Source organism: Cibotium barometz, chromosome 36, assembly GCF_041138505.1.
Source record: "Cibotium barometz isolate CiBa-2024 chromosome 36, ASM4113850v1, whole genome shotgun sequence".
Taxonomy (NCBI): Eukaryota; Viridiplantae; Streptophyta; class Polypodiopsida; order Cyatheales; family Cibotiaceae; genus Cibotium; species Cibotium barometz.
The window spans coordinates 29,825,996-29,844,358 of record NC_141081.1 but is presented as its reverse complement, the minus strand read 5'-3'; the positions used below and the strand labels follow the sequence as shown (position 1 = coordinate 29,844,358).

General features: G+C 50.8%; 1 protein-coding gene across 1 annotated transcript in view; it reads left to right on the top strand.

The window, feature by feature from the left end:
- The first annotated feature begins 267 nt into the window (after window positions 1–267).
- Window positions 268–18,363, top strand: part of LOC147617761 (structural maintenance of chromosomes protein 5-like) — a 56,935-nt gene continuing 38,839 nt past the window's right edge. Inside the window, exon 1 of the mRNA XM_086776011.1 lies at window positions 268–520. Coding sequence (XP_086632137.1) covers window positions 291–520 — 230 coding nt within the window. The 5' untranslated portion in view covers window positions 268–290. The remainder of the gene's footprint in view (window positions 521–18,363) is intronic.

Sequence of the window (18,363 nt, the reverse complement as noted above, 5' to 3'; positions counted from 1 at the left end):
TCACCCTCCAACAATCCTACACACAAAAAACACAATCTAGCCAATCACTCAACCACCTCAATCTCAAACTCTACATCACAATCCTTTTTCCAATCCCATCCCCCATACCATGTAACTTGCCTTGCAAAAACTCCTCTTCTAATATAAACTCATTTTTCTTTGGTCCATTTCCAAAACATTGTTTGCTTTATTTTACATATTATGCCTCACATTCGGTAGGTCATCTCAAATTCGTTAAGTTATTTATGTACTAGCCTTAAAAGTTTTTTTCCGCGGGAAAACACGTGCGGATGGAGAGGTTTGCTCAGACTCAAGTTTTCCGTGATTTCCCCATCGCCATCGAAGCTCTGGACGAAGCTCCGAGCAGGCGCCCTAGAAATCCAGCCATGGCGGAGGAGCGTGCAAGCAAGCGCCCCAAATACCCAGCCATGGCGGAGGAGCCTGCAAGCAAGCGCCCCAGATACCCAGCCATGGCGGACGAGCCTGCAAGCAAGCGTCCCAGGATTACCTCAGCGAATAGGTATGAATTCTAGCATTTTTCTCCCAAAAGCATCAAAAGGCAGGAAATGCAGAAGAATCTCTTCATCTCATGTAGAAGTACTCATTGCGTTAGGGTTTAGCTCTCTCTGTCACTCTGTTTAGCTATGGCTCTTCACAAGAGTAGATTTTCACTTTTCAGGCGGGTTGGAGGCTCCATCAGAGGCCTTTCTGTTGTTGGAGGAGTGTTAAAACGACTCCCTCCCCCTTCTCTCTCCCCCAAAAACACCACTTTCTGTTGTTGGAGGAGTGTTAAAACGACTCCCTCCCCCTTCTCTCTCCCCCAAAACACCACTTTCTGTTGTTGGAGGAGTGTTTAAACGACTCCCTCCCCCTTCTCTCTCCCCCAAAACACCACCATCGTTCTCGCTTTCCATGGCAAACAATGACCTGTTAGTCCTCACCCTCAAACCCTAAGACGAGGGAGAAGTGGCTGTGTCAAGTGTCCCCTGCAGATTGGCTGCCTGTTGTTCAGCGCTGCTACCTGTCTACTCTATCCCCTCAGCCACTTGAATCCCCTGGGTTCCTAGTCTAACGTTACCTGTGGAAATAGCAACTAATTGTGGAATGAATTTGTAACCCGGTGGTTGGCCAGTCGTACCCAAACAATAATATTCCGGAGGGGAATGCACCTGAAATGGAATATTTTAGGCCGGCTCCAGACTCAGCCTCCCCCTAGGATGTGTAGATGACAGAGCTTGTACAATACTCCTGAAGCAAGTAATGGTTGCTAATGTTATATATCAGTCCTGTTCGAAGGGGTCAACCTGTTCACACCATTCTGCAGGGGTGTTGGCTGGACATCAAGATTGGGTAGGGAAAACAACAGGAAGAGGCAGAGGCAGCAGAGAGGGGCCGGATACATGGAGACTGGGAGACCATGTGGATAGATTGCATGGCAGAAGCCAGGCCTCCAACAGAGGAGGCAGGTGACAGGTCAGATGAGTCGAGAAAGCTAATGGTGCTGGCCAACCAGGCGGTAGCATGCTTGCCGCCCCCCAGCACCGGTAAAAAAAAAGGGCCCTTCTTGGGCTTGTCCCCGAGTTACCTCACAGGACTGTTTATAGCAGGGGGAGTGAAGTTTGCCTTTGAGCACCATCATCCAAATCGGGTTTTTTGGTGTAGTACTTTCCCACACCTAACAGGAGATCTTCATGTCTGACCCCTTGATGTTGGGTTGGTGGCCTTTGCTGTCTTTGATAACATTGCTGACCCCTATGACTGTTGTAATTAGCAGATCGTAAGTCGTCAGTTTAGTGCCCTTCCTGGTCGCAATTATCATACAACTTGCTTTGAAGATTTTGAAGGAGATAGCACAGGCGGAAGCATAAACACAATAAACTTATGAGAGAGTGCAAAGGAGATTGAGAGAGTTGGACAAGATCACCTTTTATAATAGCAGTAAAGCTTTACAATGGCAATAGCCAGCAACTGAGTGTTGAACAATGTGCAAGGGAAGTGGATGAATGCGTGAATAATGGGGAACTCCTTATATAGTGCAATAGGGACCTGGGTGACTGCCTCTAGGGCTGGCCGACTGGCCTTGGACAAATAAATAGGAGAAAATCTAGTAAAATACCAGATAAATGGTAAAGCCCCAAAACACCGAGATGCACAATTCTAACAACCCCTCTATAGCTCATAGTGTGCAAGAGTTGGAAGAAGATAAGTCGATGAAGATGCAACCATGGACCCTCCAGCACCGCGAATACTAGAATCACCTTGGAGAGAGCACCCACCAACTTGTTTGCTCGAAACAAGATGCCACCACAAACAACAAGGAACTTTGCTTGGCCACGAATTCCTACACAAGTGTGTAGTAAACTCCAAGAATAGTAGTTGAGCTGCTGGACACACCGCACCCATAATCCCCATCAATGCATCACGTCCCAAAAAGCCTCGAACAATGAACTTGGAACAGATCCAGTTCATAATCTCTGCTGTACCAAAGATAATCATGTCCTGCCAGATGTCTAATGCTTGGAACTCCGAAACACGGTCCCCATGCACCAATAAGTGGAGCTGCAATCAGTCCCCCCTCCCGCCCACAAGCCTCTTCTGGCTGGAAGCACATGGGAGGAAATTGCGTGTGTGCTAGAGAAGTACACCGTTTGGGTTCTCTCGAGTTGGAAGTGCCCTTGGAGCCCTTGAAGTGGTACTAGAATCTGTATCACTATTGTGTGTCGTGTCTTTGCCTTTTCTCTGAGATGAAACCTTGCCCTTGGTCTTGTCCTTCTTCTTGGACAAACAATCTTTGGACAGATGGTCTCTTTTTCCACAATTAAAGCAGCGACTCTGACCTTTCTTTTGAACCGAGGAAAGTGCTTGGTTAGGACTGTTGACTGACACCTTCAATTTACCCTGTGAGACGAGAACGTACTCCTCCTCCAAAAGTAGGGAGCTAAGATCATCAAAATCCAATTGAGTGGATGTGACCTGGCACCGCAAAGATCAAGAAATCACATCATAGTCCGGAGGAAGCATGGTGAGGATAAGAGCAGCCAGCTGAGAAGAGGACAAAGTAGCACCCATAGCTAGTAACTAGTCATGGATAACCTTGGCCTTCATGAGAAAAGACTGCATGGAACTGCCTTCAGGGAATAACAAACCGTAGAGTTGCCCTTGCAAGGTAACTGCCCTCATTGATGAATCTCGTGCAAAGAGATCCTCTTATTTTGACCATACCTGATGAGCTCTGGTGAGAGTTTGCACGGTCAGTGAGACCTCCTCTGTGATGGTCCGCACAAGCACAGAATGCGACTTCGAGTCCCGATTCTCCCAGTCTTGTAATTCCACAGCAAATTCATCCTCTTGATCCTAAGTCCACCTTCTAGAGTTTTGAGGGCGCTCAAGCTTCCTTTCAATGCCTTGAACAATGTCCCATAAACCCTTGCGGATGAACCAGATCCGCATCTAAAGCGTCCAATGAGCGTAGTTGGGTCCTTTCAACTTGTCATCCTTGTTCGTACGGGGGGAGCCATATCCACAGCAGCAAAGAACAAATCTCAGCTCTCAAACACTTCTCTCAAGTGCTTTCCAACGAAGTGAGGCACCAGGAACAATCAGCTCCCTCTCAAACTTGAGAGAGAAAGAGGTTGGACAACAGCAAAACAGTCCAAGATCCACCGGGAACCTCCTACTGGAAGGGCACGGACTCGTGGAAGAAGAAGACAATGTAGGGCCACTTGTCTGGCAGCACCAAATGCAAAGAACTCACCAAAAACAGATGTCGGTGCAGAAAACACAGCCACAGCTCCACCTTTTTCCTTTTGTAGAAGAAAACGCAACCAAGTACCTGGCCCATAGTCACAGGGGATGGAAGGGACGGATTGTTGGAACGGAGGGACGCCGAGTCGGGACGGTTCAGGAACGGGGACGGCAGGGGACGGTTGGACGTCCCCCTGGAGGCGTCCCTCACAAGGGACGGTGAAGGGGACGGCAGTAGGAACGGGGACGGCAGGGAGCCATTCTACCTGGTCAGACTGGTTTCTTTTGCCCGTTTCTAGCCGTTTGCGGGGCCATTTCTAGCCGTTTGCCTTGGTTGTTTCTAGCCGTTTGGCTTGGCCGTTTGGGGAGGCCTTGAGCCTTTGAGGCTTGGGCCTTGGGCCTTGGCCCTTGCCTCTCTCTTGCCTTGAGGTTTGGCCTTTAGGCTTGAGCCTTGGGGCCTTGGCCCTTGAGGCTTGGCCCTTGCCTCTCTCTCTCTCTCTCTCTTGCCCTTGCCTCTCTCTCTTGCCTATCTAATATCTATATAAGAACAAGGCTACAAGGCTACAAGCACACACACACCTCTTCAAGTTTTCAAAGTTCAAGAAACTCTCTCTCTCTAGTCTCTCTCCCTCAAGCTTCTTCTAACTTAGTAACTTCCAACTTCCAAGCCTCTCACACAAGGCCCTACTCTCTACTACCTAGACTCTCTCTCTCTCTCTCTCTCTCACCTCTCCCTCAAGCCTCTTGAGTCTTCCAACTTCCAAGCCTCTAGGCCTCTAGGCTCTCTCTCTCTCTCTCTCTCTCTCTCTCTCTCTCTCTCTCTAGTAGACGTTAATACAGCTTTCTTTCTTTCTTTCTTTCTCTCTCTCTCATTTTGTATCTACTTAATTATTAATACAATCAACCGTCAATGCCTTCACTCTTTGATTGGCGTATTTTGTTAATATGACTCAAAAGCTTACCATTTTATGTAAATTTGTGCTCATTTTGATGTACTTCCAAAGTAGAACAAGTGTAGAGTAGAAAAACTTAAAAAAAAGTATTTTTTGAGTGCCGTTCCCTCCCCCATCCCCGTTCCCTACTTATGCCCGTCCCCCGTCCCATCCGTGTCCTCGTCCCCCGTTACCGTCCCCCGTTCCTTGTGACTATGACCTGGCCGGCTTGCCTCTGCAGGAGAAAACGCAGCCACCAAACTGGTCGGCAGCAAACAACAGGCTGGCTGGACCTGAAAACGCAGCACAGTTGGGAAACGTAGCCACTTGTTGTCACGGATCTGCAGCAGCCGGGAGAGAGATGGAGGAAAATGATCAGCAAAGGAGGGAAAGGTTGGTAGATTTGTAGAGTTTGGAGCAGCCTGGACCTAAGCGTATGATACCATGAAGGAGATAGCACAGGCGGAAGCATAAACAATAAACTTATGAGAGAGTGCAAAGAAGATTGAGAGAGTTGGACAAGATCACCTTTTATAACAGCAGTAAAGCTTTACAATGGCAATAGCTAGCAATTGAGTGTTGAACAATGTGCAAGGGAAGTGGATGAATGAGTGAATAATGGGGAACTCCTTATATAGTGCAATGGACCTGGCCGATTGCCTCTAGAGCTGGCCGATTGGCCCTGGACAAATAAATAGGGAAAATCCAGTAAAATACTAGATAAATGGTAAAGCCCCAAAACACAAAGATGCACAATTCTAACAAATTTGATGGTAGTGTGGACATACAGTTGCACCCAAAGCAGCACATCTTTGCCCTTGATCCATGATCTTTTTGGGTAGATCCCATGCGAGCATGTTTTCCCTTTTGTTTTGTTCATAAATGTAACAAGGGGGTTGTGTCGGTCCCTTCACTAGTCTCCATTAGTGTTTTGGGGCAAGCTCACACACATAACATAACCAAGGTGCGAATGGGGATTCAGAGTCAGGGCAGGAATGGATTGTGGACTAAACGGAACAGATGCAGAGACCTTCGTCTGAGACAGAGTGGTTTGGAGAACAGGCCGGGCTTTCAGAGAAAAGGGTTGCCAGGGATGGATGGATGGATGACAGGGGGACTTTGGGAAAAGGATTGGGATGATGACAGTCATCCAAGAGCAGGTTGGATTCCCGTCATCAAGTTTAGCAGAGGGGGATGTCATGTGCATGATCAATGCCATGTACTTTCTCAGGGCTAATCCAGAAGGGGGCAGCCAGTAAAAGATGAGTAGAACCAGAATTTAGGAGCCTCAGGTGAGAATCTGTGGAGGACTTGGAGCAGGGCATAGGGATCATGGAGGAGGATGCTGTCGGCTGGTTCTAGGAGCTGTTGGCTGATTCCAGAGAGCAAAGGGCTGAAGCGCATCATAAAGATAAGGCGGCTGCCCACAAATAAAGGGGCTCTGCGTTTTTTTATTTATGCCAAGGTTGCTGGCTGACTGCTGGTCGGCCAGCTCTCCAAGGATTCCAAGGCCTATAAATAGGCACACATGCTCATTGTTAAGACCATTCAACCCTCTAGGGGTTTGGGTCAGTAGGAGTCCCATAGGGGGACAGTTTTGGGTGTTATTCACCTTTTATTCAAGGCAGCCTAGGGCTGTACTGCGTTTTGCATCAGCATGTTGCCAAGAGTGTTTAGGGCTGAAAGAAGACCCCCAGAGCTTCCGCGTGTTACAATACTTGGACAGAAGGAGGCGCCTAGATAAAACTTGGGGAGCAAGCTGGGAAAAGCAAATTTTGGGATGTTTTGGGCATACTCAGCCACTTTTGGCATAAGGGCTAAAAGAAGGCTGATTGACGTTATAAAATGTAAGGAGGGAAAAGCAAAGCTAAAAGAGGGCCGGTTGACTTTATAAGAAGCAAGGTGGTTTTCTAGCATTGGTTGTATAGTGCCTATTCTCACTTATGTGCCCTGGTCGTACATAGGCGACAGCATGTGACTGCTTTTCTCTCCTGTGCGCTGGCTGTACATAGCTGACTGCAGCTGTTTTCTACCCCCTTTCAGTGCTGGCCTTACAACAAACATCATCTGGTGGTTTCCTTGCACTAGCTGTACACAGCAGCAGGCAGCTGATTTGTTTTCTCTCCTGTGCGCTTGTCGTACACAGCCGACTGCAGCTGTTCTCTTTCCCACATTCTGCTGGCTGCCCTAGAGCTGGGTGTACAAACAGCCGTACACCTACATGTGAACAGCAGCAGCAGTCTAGATGCATCGAACCATCATATATGTATAAATCCTCATTGAGAGATTTGAGAAAGAAATAATAGTGAAGAAGGACAAATACAAAAACAAAGCATTTGAAAGATAAAAAAAAATACACTAACAAATCTAGCCACTAAGGAGAGGAAACCAAAAGATAATATCAAACAAAGACTTTTAATTAAGACATTAACCAAAAAAAACCCAAAAAAAAACCAAAAAAAAAACAAAAACAAAAAACAAAAAACAAAAACAAACAAAACAAAACAAAAAAAAACAAAAAACAAAATAGCAAAACAGAGAACTGTAAACTCTAGACCTAGGGCATTTCGTTGGGCTATATACCGTTTCTGTTTCCGCCACCGTCTAAGGCATTGAGCACTAGTATAGCTTCGTGCTATGGTACCTTATGTACTTGATGTCTCCTCTTCTGATTCCTCATTGTGGGGACGGTTCTAGATTCCAAATACTGGGTTCCCCTGGGCTGCATCACATCAATGGTGGCCAACACATGCATCCAGTTTTCACTAAAGTCCGAAGGAGGAAGTGATGCATACATTTCCATTTCCTCTTCATCCTTGGGATCTCCCTCCGAGGCTTGGCATATCTGTATTGAGGTGGTCCGTTCCGTGGTGACCAAATCGTTACCAAACAACTGCCCCTCCATGGGGTGTGCTTTCCATCAGGCGACATCACCCTGTGCACTCCCATGAGATGATGCATATCCTGTTGATGCTGCTGAAGGTGACTTTTGATGATGATGTTGACTATGCTATTGATGTGCTGCCTATGCTGATGGTGCTATAGACCAAGGTGATGGCCCTGATGCTGATGATGAAGATGTCAATGTTTTCTACTGACTGATATTTTTGGGTCTGAACACCACTCCTGATCTCCACTTCCAAGTCTTTGATGAAGAACCGAGCATCTGTTCATTGTTGTCCCCATGCCTATTTTCTCTTAGCCTTGACACACCAGTGGGTCACCTGTCGGAACAGATCATGCCTGTTGCTAGGCCTTTGGAACTGATCTGAGAGCTTACTTAGGTACTGGGTCTGCATACCTACCCTTAGGGATTGCATCCTCTAGCTTCACTTGTTGCAGACCACTCCATTTGCTACCCTGTTGCATCCTTCCTGGTGGAATTGTGCACCTTCCTTGGGACATAGCTTAGTGGGCTGAGCTTAGTGGGCTGAGCTTGAATGCTCTGATACCAATGTTGCATGCGCGGAAGCCTTGCTGTACTGATCCACAGCCCTAAGCATACTTAAGAACATTGATGGCCGACTATTGGAGGGAGCTTTGGCTGCCAGCTCTGCTGACAGCTCCATTTGCACTCCCATGAGATGATGCATATGCTGTTAATGCTGCTGAAGGTGACTTTGATGATGATGTTGACTATGCTATTGATGTGCTGCCTATGCTGATGGTGCCATAGACCAAGGTGATGGCCCTGATGCTGATGATGAAAATGTCAATGTTGATGAAGATGCTTTTTTTTTTCCGAGAAAAGATCCTTTCATTAGTTATATAAAAAATGCCCGAAGGGCTACAAAAGGCTCTCTCCTGCTCATAAGAAAACAGAGCAGAGATCAAAGCAAGGCAGCCAGGGAGACTCGCTAGGTGCTAACAAGTACAAGTATCAGTACAAAGAACTGAGGGGCTATATCATACAATAGAAGGGGGGAAAAGCCAAACAGGTGGCCTGTAGTGCCAGCGGGGGGACCCTGCGGGAAGGGTATAGAAGGGGCTGCTGCGCCAAGTGGTGTGAAAGGCCTGGCGCTGCAAGATCGCCTCATCCGAGTCGCCCCGGATGCGGTCATACTGTCCTCGCAGGGTGTGGATCAACTCCTGCCAAATCCCCCGAACAGTCTCTGCTGGTGGCTCCACCCCGAACAGTCTCTGCTGGTGGCTCCAGTCTCCCCTCAAAGGCTCTGAAACACCGGGCCCTCCAGGTGAACCAGATGGTGAGGCTGCTGAGGAGCTCCCATCGTAGATCCCTCTCCTGTGTCTAGCTGGTGGACGAGAAATCCGGTGAAGGAACCAGGCGAGGCTGGCCCCTAATGAATCTGATGGCCTGGCTGTCTTGCTCCGTCTCATAGCCCATAGCAGGCCCTGACGAAGTCGACCAAGCAGCGGCACCCCACGTATACATACCCTCTGGAGACAGGGGGCCAGAATGCGCAGCATCCGCAGCCAAATCTGCTGCGCCTGAGGGCAGTCCCATAGGCAATGTCTCTGAGTCTCCATAGGGTGGCCGCATCGGACGCAGGCGGCCGAAAAACCGCTGTAGACAAGCCAGGTGCCAACTGCAGAGCCCCTGTGGGCGACCAGCCACTAGAAAGTCGAGATCCTGCGTGCCTGTCGACTAGCCCAGAGCCTGGTCCAAAAATCCTCCAGGAACTCCCGTGAGAGTCCTTGTAGCCGCCAATGCCCCGATGCAGCTGGAGAGACTATCCTCCGCGCTGTCAAAATCTGCCGCCCCAACCGAACAGTATACTGGAAAAAGGTGATCTCTGTGGCCTCCAAGGATGCACAAGGATCATGCCACTCGTACTCGCCAGGGTCCCACTGGAGCCGGGCCAAGGGGCGCGCTGCATATGCCCATATGCGCCAATCGGAGTCCACATCTGCAGGGTCTGGGTCAATGCGCCACCTCCGAGAAGCGACGGCCACTACCCGTATCCTCTGAAAAATGCACTCTGCAACCAAAGGCGACTCCACCTCCACTCTCTGCAGTCTGCCCTCATCCTGGATCTCATAGTAGAGGCATCTGCCATCCTCAGTGCAAGCTCTGACAGCAATCAGGATCTCCAACTGTGCAAAGGCTCCCATCCACCGTGGGGCCACTGGCTCGAGAGGCGTGAACCACTCCTCTGTGAGTGCCTCCTGAATGTCATCCCTCATAATCAGCCCCCCTCTGAAGTGACTCAGCCTCTCCACCTAGATCTCCTCTGGAAGACTGCAGAAGGCCTGCCAGTCTCCAAAACTACGTGCTGGGCCTGCCGCCAATGGTCCCCAGGCTAGACGAGGCCGAGAACCCAGCATATGACCCTGCTCTGTGCGAACCGCTGGGTTCCAGATGAGCGGTTGTCTGGCCCGCTCCTCATCACAAGGAGGAGGTCTCTGAGAGAGTCCTAGTCTCAGCAACTCCCAAGCTCTCAGGATGCTCAAGGCAAATCTGCCCTCCCAACCTCTACTGAGGCTTGTCCTCCTCATCTCTATGAAGATCCATCGTATCTCTGGTGCCTAAGTGCCCCCTGCTGGGGGAGCCCGAGCCTGCAACCGCTGCAAAAGGAGCTCTTTCCAAGGCTCAGCGCCTGGAAGCAGCCCCCGAACAATAAGCTTCCCCAATAAGGCTCTACTCTGATCAACTGGATCTATAATGCCCAAGCCTCCTTGGGCCAACGGAAGTGTAATAACTGCCCAAGCAACCTTAGCCCGGGCTGGCTGACCATCCCGCCCAGACCAAAGAAAGTTCCTGATCAGCCTCTGTACCTGGCTGATGCAAGAGCTCGAGAAGATCCAGCAAGACGTGATGTACCACATGGTCGCTAAAAGCACTTGATTTGCCACCACCACCCTCCCAGCCAAGGAGAGCCGAGCTGTACTCCAATACAAAAGCTTCTTCCGAATGCTCAGAAGAAGCGGGGCAATCTGCTGCTTAGGTGACAAATCTAGTCCAATCTGGCATCCCAAATACCTCACTGCTGTGCCAAGAGGAATCCATCTAAAACCGAGGTCTGGGCTCCAGCCGGAGTGGGAGCGCTACTGATCCAAAAGGCCACGGTCTTGCGCCAGTTGATCAATGCTCCCGAAGTTGCACTAAAAACCTGGAGCGATTGCTCTGCCCGCTGAAGATTGGCCTCATGGCCATGCAAAAATAAACCCGTGTCATCAGCAAACTCAGCATCGAGCAGGTCCTCCCCCCGAACTGGGAGCTGTAGTCCTCTCAAACCAACCTCCTCTGCCGTCAGATACATGCTCATAGCCTCAGCAAAGAAGAGAAAAAGAAACGGGGCGAGAGGACACCCCTGACGGACTGATCTGGTCAACTCAAAACTCGGCCCCCGTCCTCCTGCAATCAGCACTTGGCTACGAGCTGTGGAGTATAGAGCCGCCACCCCTCGAATCCAAACCCTCGAATCCAAACTGGCTCAAAGCCCAGGCGAAGCATAGTGCCCTCTTAGAAACCCCTATCGACTCTATCGTATGCCTTCTCAAAATCGAGAAGCATCACGACCAAGTTCTCACCAAGAAATCTAGCTCGGGCCGTCGCCTCCCAGAATGTGAAAATGTTGTCAAGGATACTACGCTCCTTGACGAATCCTGTTTGGGTAGCATGAATCAACTCTCCCAGGAAGGGCTGGATCCTCAAACTCAAGGCCTTTGCTAAGACCTTGTAGACAGTGTTGAGGATCGTAATAGGTCTCCAATGTCGAATATCATTTGATACTCCCTCCCCCTTGGGTATAAGAAAGATCAAGCCCTCTGAAAAGCTCTGTGGCATCATCCCAGTGTCCAAAACATACTGAAAGCCCCTGCGGAGGCCTGGCCCCAAAAGGTCCCAATAGCGCATAAAAAAGGCAGGCGTCAGTCCGTCCTCACCTGGGCAACTATGGCGCGGAAGGACCCTCAAGGCCTTAGCAAGCTCTACCTTTGAAAGAGGCTCACCCAGAACTGTATGCATACGATCTGTGACCCTCCTCTGCAGATGGGCCCACACAGTCTGTCTGCAAGCATCCCGAGCCTCAGTGGCTGGCTCCTCTGAAAGCAAGTCCCTGTAGAACTCAGTGGCAATGGCTCTGATCTCCCCGGGCTCAGTGGCTACCGATCCGTCTGGCCTCCCAAGCTGACGGACTCCTGCTCGAGCATGGCGGGGTCGAGTAATCTCAAAAAACTCCCCAGTCACTCTATCACCAAGCTGCGTCCACTGAGAGGCCTGGCGACGATAGTAAAACTCATGTCTCTGCTCCTCTGCCTCTCTAACCTCCTGGCGTGCCTGGCTCAGTTGGGACGCCACCCACTCACATGTAGGCTGCTGCTCCTGAAGGCGCTGAAGCGAAGCAAGGCTCCGTCTCAGCCGCCGCTCCCGCTCGCGAGTCTCTCCCAGCCGTGTCAAGGCTGTAGCGTGCAAAAAAGAGCTGAGCTCGATGAGTCCCTGGGCACACTGGCCTGCTGCATCCTGGTCAGAGCTCTGACTGTCATGCCATATCCTCTCAATGTCCTCAGCGAGACTAGGATCTGTAAGTTCCCTCTCTGGGATCCTCAACTGCAAGCTGGTCTCCCGTGTCCTCTCCTCAAGTGTCAAAATAACTGGCGCGTGGTTTGAAAAAGAGGTGCCAGTGAGAATGCCAACGGAGCCCCCTCGCTCCCCTAACCTGTCGCCCACATAGAAGCGATCGATCCGAGATAGATTAGTCCCTCCCTGTCGGCGATCCGATCGAGAGAAACCAAGACTGTCCTGAGAGCGGGAGAAGGCCTCATGCTGCCATGCATCAGTGATCCTCAGTGACATGCAAAATCGCTCCCAAGCTGCAAGCTCTGTGCCGTGCACTGTAACATGATTGCCTCCCACTCTATCGGCCGGGTCCTCAAGCATGTTGAAGTCTCCCCCGACACACCAATATGCGGCCTCTGGCAATGCATCCGTAACCTGGGTCCAGAACTCTGCCCTGGCACTAGCATGGTTGGGCGCATAGACATTGAGCACGCCAAAGAGCTCATCATGCGTCCTCAGAATGACATACTGTGCTCTACCAGGCACAATGATCCCTCGATCCACAATGGCCTGCCGCCATACATATGCAATGACCATGCATACTCCTCCCTGCCCACCCAAGGGGCCAAACCCTGCAGACCAAAAGGTGTCCCATCTACCAGGCATCACCGAACCATATCTCGGGATCCTGCTCTCACCCAAATGGTGCTCCTGCAACATCAAAATATCAATACTGCCCCCAACCAGGCATCTCTGAAGCTCCTGCCTCAAGCAGCCACGATACCGCATATAATGTGCGCCGCCAAGACCCTGTACATTCCATGAGATGATCCTCATGGATGACCTGCTGAGGTGGATGCTGGCTCAGCCGTGCGGCGGGCCTTCGCAAGCGGCTTGGATGGAGAATAGTCCCCATCCGAGCGGCTACGAGTCTGCCCACCCGGTGTGCTGCAAGAATCTCGGATCAGGCGCCAGTGGGCTGTGTCCCATGGCGACTGCCTCCCGCTCAGACATAGCAGCCTCGTGTATGCATACATATCTAGGGTCGCATGTTGAATCCTTGAGGCATCCACACTCCCTGGATCAAAGAAAAAATGAGCCAACTCCCATAGTCGGCCTATCACATCTGTCACCTCCAGATCGCTCACATGATGAGAAAACTCAACTGCCTGAGTCTTCAAAGTGCTAAGAGCGAGATCCATGGTCCACTCCCGGTCGCAAGGGCCACAAAGAGGGAATGAGAAGGCCACCGCTGAGTCAAGTGCCTCCTCCCCGCGGGCCGGAGGTATCACTACATGCACTCTGATGGGTGCTGGCTCATGGGGGCCCTCTACTCCAAAAAGCTGTGTGAAGGAGTAATCAAAAGCCTCTGAGCGCTGCCTAGAGTCGAGACGACTCAGCCGACTGCGTATAGAGGATAGCCGTGAAGCCCGAATCGGCATGGTGAGTCTCCTCTGTGGTGCTCGAGCAAGGTCAGTGCTCAATGTCCTCTGGACTGCAGGTGAACGCCGGGGGACTGCCAGGGCCTCCCGGGGAACTGAGGCGAGCCGGGGGGGGGGGGGGGGGGGGCAGAAGGGGATGAAGAAGGAGCCGCTGCCGAAACCGGAGCGGTGACGGGAGGAGGTGAAGATGGAATCGAGGCGGGAGGGTGGGACGGGGGAGGGGGGAGAGGGGGCGAAGGAGGGGGTGCTGGCATCTCCTGGTCCTCAGTCGGCACTGGGGTCTCCTCCTGGAGGGGAGCAAAGCTGTTTCTCACGGGAACCCAGTGATGCTGAGACTGAGGCTGCTGCTGCATCGGTCTCTGGGCGTGCTGCTGTGGCTGTCTCCCTCGACGGCGCCCCTGTCCAGGCTGCCACTCCGAGGTCTCTGTGGGCTGGGCAGGTGTCCCGGAGGCTGCCTGCTGAGCCGCATCTGTGGGCGGGCCACCAGGGGCTTGCTGCTGCGGTGAGGGTCTGGGTCTCCTGCGCGGGCAGGCCTTGGCCAGGTGGCCGACCTGCTTGCAAATAAAGCACTGGTTCGGGAGCCCCGAGAACTCCACTCTCTGATCAATCCATCCCCCCCTATCCTGGGTAGCTGAATGACCTCGGAAGGGAGGAGATGTCAGGAACCAAAACTCTGACTGAAGGTAGCCCAGCTGCTCTAGCCACCACTGAAGCGGCTGTGGGGTGAGTCTCAAGCACCGAGCCCACCAATGCTCCAAGCCTCGAAAGGAGCGGAAGATACTCGCGGCGGAGTCCAGGGAAGCAAACTGTAACATGGAAGAGGCGCTCTCCGTGCTCGGCCGCTGCTGGGTCAAAGCCATGCTGCCAAGGTCTGAAGAATGCCCGAGCACCCCTGATGTCCAAGGGACTCATGGCAAGGACCTGGGCCGTGCTCTGGGCAGTCTCGAACTCGATCTGGTAGTGTCCACGGCCCAGTAGCTGAACGTCCAGGATCTTGCCCACATGGAGGCGTTCCACCTCTGCGGCGAGGCTCGCTTCCTCTTCTGGCGAAAGAGAAAGCCTGATGGGGGTATCCTTAGGGGCGGGCGAGGGGGCTGCAGAAGAGTCCCTCTAAGGTGGGGCGGGAGGAGCCTCCATCAGAGTCTGAAGCTATGGCGAAGGCAGAGCGAATGTGGAGAGGCCTGCAAGAATCGAGCTGCGCACCAAGACGGTAAAAAAAAGGAAAGAAACCCCCAGGGGACGGCAGAAAGAAAAGGAGGGGGGGGGGTAAGTCGGCGAAGAGAGAACCCTAGGGGGGGTGGGGGGAAAGAGAGGGCTGGCGGAGGGGGGGGTCGAGGCGCTGAAGAGGGGAGGGGGGCGCGAAGGCGAGGAGATGGGGCGGCGAGCGCTTCAGCGCAGGAACACCAGGCGGAGGAGGGGCACGCGAGCGCTTCACCGCCTGGTGTTCCTGCGCAGGACACCAGACGGAGGGGGGGCATGCGAGCGAGGGCAGGGGGGGAGGACGCGTGGGCGGGAAGGGTGACTGGGCGTGCGGCCGTAGCGCGAGCAGGGAGGGAAGGGGGGGAGCTTCAGCGAGCAATCGAGAGTGATGAAGATGCTTCTGCTACTGACACTGCTACACTAATCAAGGATTAGACATTTCATGCTGAAGATGATGCCCATCATATCCATTGGCACTGTTTTATTTGACACAAACACAGGTCCCATCCGGTCACTTGGATAGTTGATAGTGGAGCCACACACCATATGGCACGCAATGTCGATATTTTCATCTCTCAGCGTCCTGCTAAGGGTGAAGTTCGATGTGGTAACAACACATTGATGCCCATCATATCCATTGGCACTGTTTTATTTGACACAAACACAGGCCCCAACCTAACTTGGGCCTCAACTTACTTTCTGTATCCCAGCTTACCCAACTTGATCGTGGAGTTTACTTCAATAAGCGAGTTGTCGAGGTGATTGATGAGACTACTGGTCTCGTTGTTGCTCGCGGTCAAGCACAAAAGGATGGCTTATACCGGATGTCTACTTTTCTATATGAGCCATCCTCCGAGGGCTCTAAGTTTCATCGGGTTCGTGTTTATGTGACTAGAGCTCCTTGGACACTGAACGACTATGGCACTATTGCTATGGTCACCTTTCCTATAACAAGCTCTATGAGTTGTTTAGGGACGAGTTGGTTGAAGGCATACCCCGCCTCAAACTAACCAAGGATGTATGCCAGCCATGTCAAATGGGTAAGTAGCCCCACATAATGCTACTCATCGTGCTCAGGGTATCCTCAAGTTGATTCACTTCGACTTGAGTGGGCAATGCCCAATCCCCTCTTTGAACAGGTCACTCTACTACATGTTGATTGTAGATGACTATTCGAGGTACATGTGGGTGTATTTCTTGAAGCATAAATCAGATGCTTTCCAATACTTTACCATGTGGGTTCGATTAGTCACTAACCAAATGGGCGTCTTGATTGGGATTGTTCGCAGTGACAATGGTGGTGAGTTTATCTCCCATTAATTTGCTGAGTTCTTGCAAGAGCAGTGCATTCAACGCTAGCTCACCTCCACCAACTGTCCCTCACAAAATGGAGTGGTCAAGCACAAGATCCGTACCATTATGGATATGGCACACTCCATGCTCTTTGCAATAGAGCTGCCTGAACGTCTTTGGTCAGAATCGATTAACACTACAGTGTACCTTTGAACCGTTGCCCTACGATTGCTGGCCCTCACAGGACCTGGTTTGAGGCATTTTATGGCGAGAAATTGACTATTCCCCATTTCCATGTCTTTGGGTGTCGTGCTTACACACTCCGAATGACACGAAAGGCAAAGGAGTGAGTTGCACATTTTTGTGGGCTACTCTTCTGAATCAAAGGTCTACAAAGTCTATCGAACAAAGTCTTCATTCATCGAGACATTGTCTTTGATGCGCCGAACAAGAATCTGTGACTGTGCCACATGAACCCAAATCAATCGACTACCACTCCGTCGCCTTGAGGAGCCTTCTTCCTCCAAAGAGCCACCCAGGGACCCTTTACCCTGTTGGTACGAACAGACCATGCAGGATTCAGTTTGATTCCCAGCGATCCCCTCTTGGACAATCCACGAGGCTCAATCCTCATGCCTCATTTGCCTTTGTGTTTTCAGTAGACTATGTGGCGCATGATGAGCCAACATCGTGGAAAGAGGCAATCAAACAGCCAGCCTGGAAACATGCTATGGAATAAGAACTTGAAAGCATTGACCATAATGGCACGTGGTCCCTTGTGGATCGCCCTCGTCATAAGGAGGTCGTTGGATTTTCAGCACCAAATTTAAAGTCGATGGTACCTTGGACAAGTACAAAGTGCGGCTTGTAGTGCAAGGCTTTCACCAAAAAGAAGGCATTGACTTCGATGAGACCTTCGCACCTACAGCTCGAATGACGACCATCCGTCTCTTACTCAATCTTGTTGCACACCACAAATCGCCAGTCTACTAGATGGATGTCAAGAGTGCCTTCCTCAATGGCATTCTCGAGGAGGAAGTCTATGTTGACCAACCTCCGGGCTTCCCGCTCCCCGAGCATGAGGACAATGTCTTCCGCCTGCATAAAGCTCTTTACGAGCTTAAGCAAGCTCCTCGAGCGTGGTATCATCGCATCGACAAATTTCTTCACAACCAAGGTTTTAAACCATCCCACTGTGATCCCAATATTTATATCCACACAGATCAGGGGATGGTGTGCTACCTTGTGTTGTATGTCGATGATCTTATCATCTCTGGTTCAAATCAAGCCAAAGTGGTTGATATCATGACACATCTGAGACAAGCATTTGAGATGACTGATCTCGGTCTTCTCCCATATTTCCTTGGCATGGAGGTGATCCAACATCCTGATGATATTTTTGTGTCACAACAAAAGTACTGTCTTCAACTCATTACTTCCTATTTTTCTGATGGTGCTATGCCTGCGGCCACCCCCTAGATCCAATCATTTAAACTTTCGAAGGAAGGGGATTCACCGCCACATGAAGAGTGAGCCTACCGACAAGTGGTTGGGAAACTCATATGGCTCACATGTTGGGTAGGAGGGCAGCTAGCTTGCACACACACACACACACACACACACACACATTTTTTTTGGTAATATCCAGTGCAGTATATTTATATGCTCATAAATTTACAAGATGGGAAGTCTCCGAAGCGGAGAGTATCCCAAATGTCAGAAACATAAAGAGAAAAGCTCTAAACAAGAAGCATCCATATCACCCTCATGGCAGGCATCATATAAGGATTGCCGCAATGAGGCTCTGAAGGATTCATATGATTGGTGATTCTGCCGACCCAAGTATGCCAAATTATGCTCACTCCAAATTGTCCAAAGAACCCAATATCTCACCCAAGAGAGAAAAAGTGAGTATTGGGACAAGGACCGCATATATCTGCCAAAAAGCCAGAAATGTTTCCCAAATCTGTGAGTAGGGAAACGGAGCCGAAGAAAATCTGAAATTCGCCTGAGGAGGATCTTGGAACAAGGGCAGTGCCAAAGCAGATGAAGAACAGTCTCTGAGGGAGCCTGACATCTTAGACATGTGGAAGGTGCAATGTGACGTTTAGCAAGTATGACCCCCACTGACAATGTGCCTGTCAAACATCTCCAGAGAAAAAGTCTTTGTTTCAATGGCATTTTACACTTCCACAACATCCGGAGATTCTTCCGCCACCATGAGAGGGGCTTCTTTATATGCCACAGAGAATTAGCATGTTGATGAATCCATGGTGCAGGCTGAAGAAGCCTG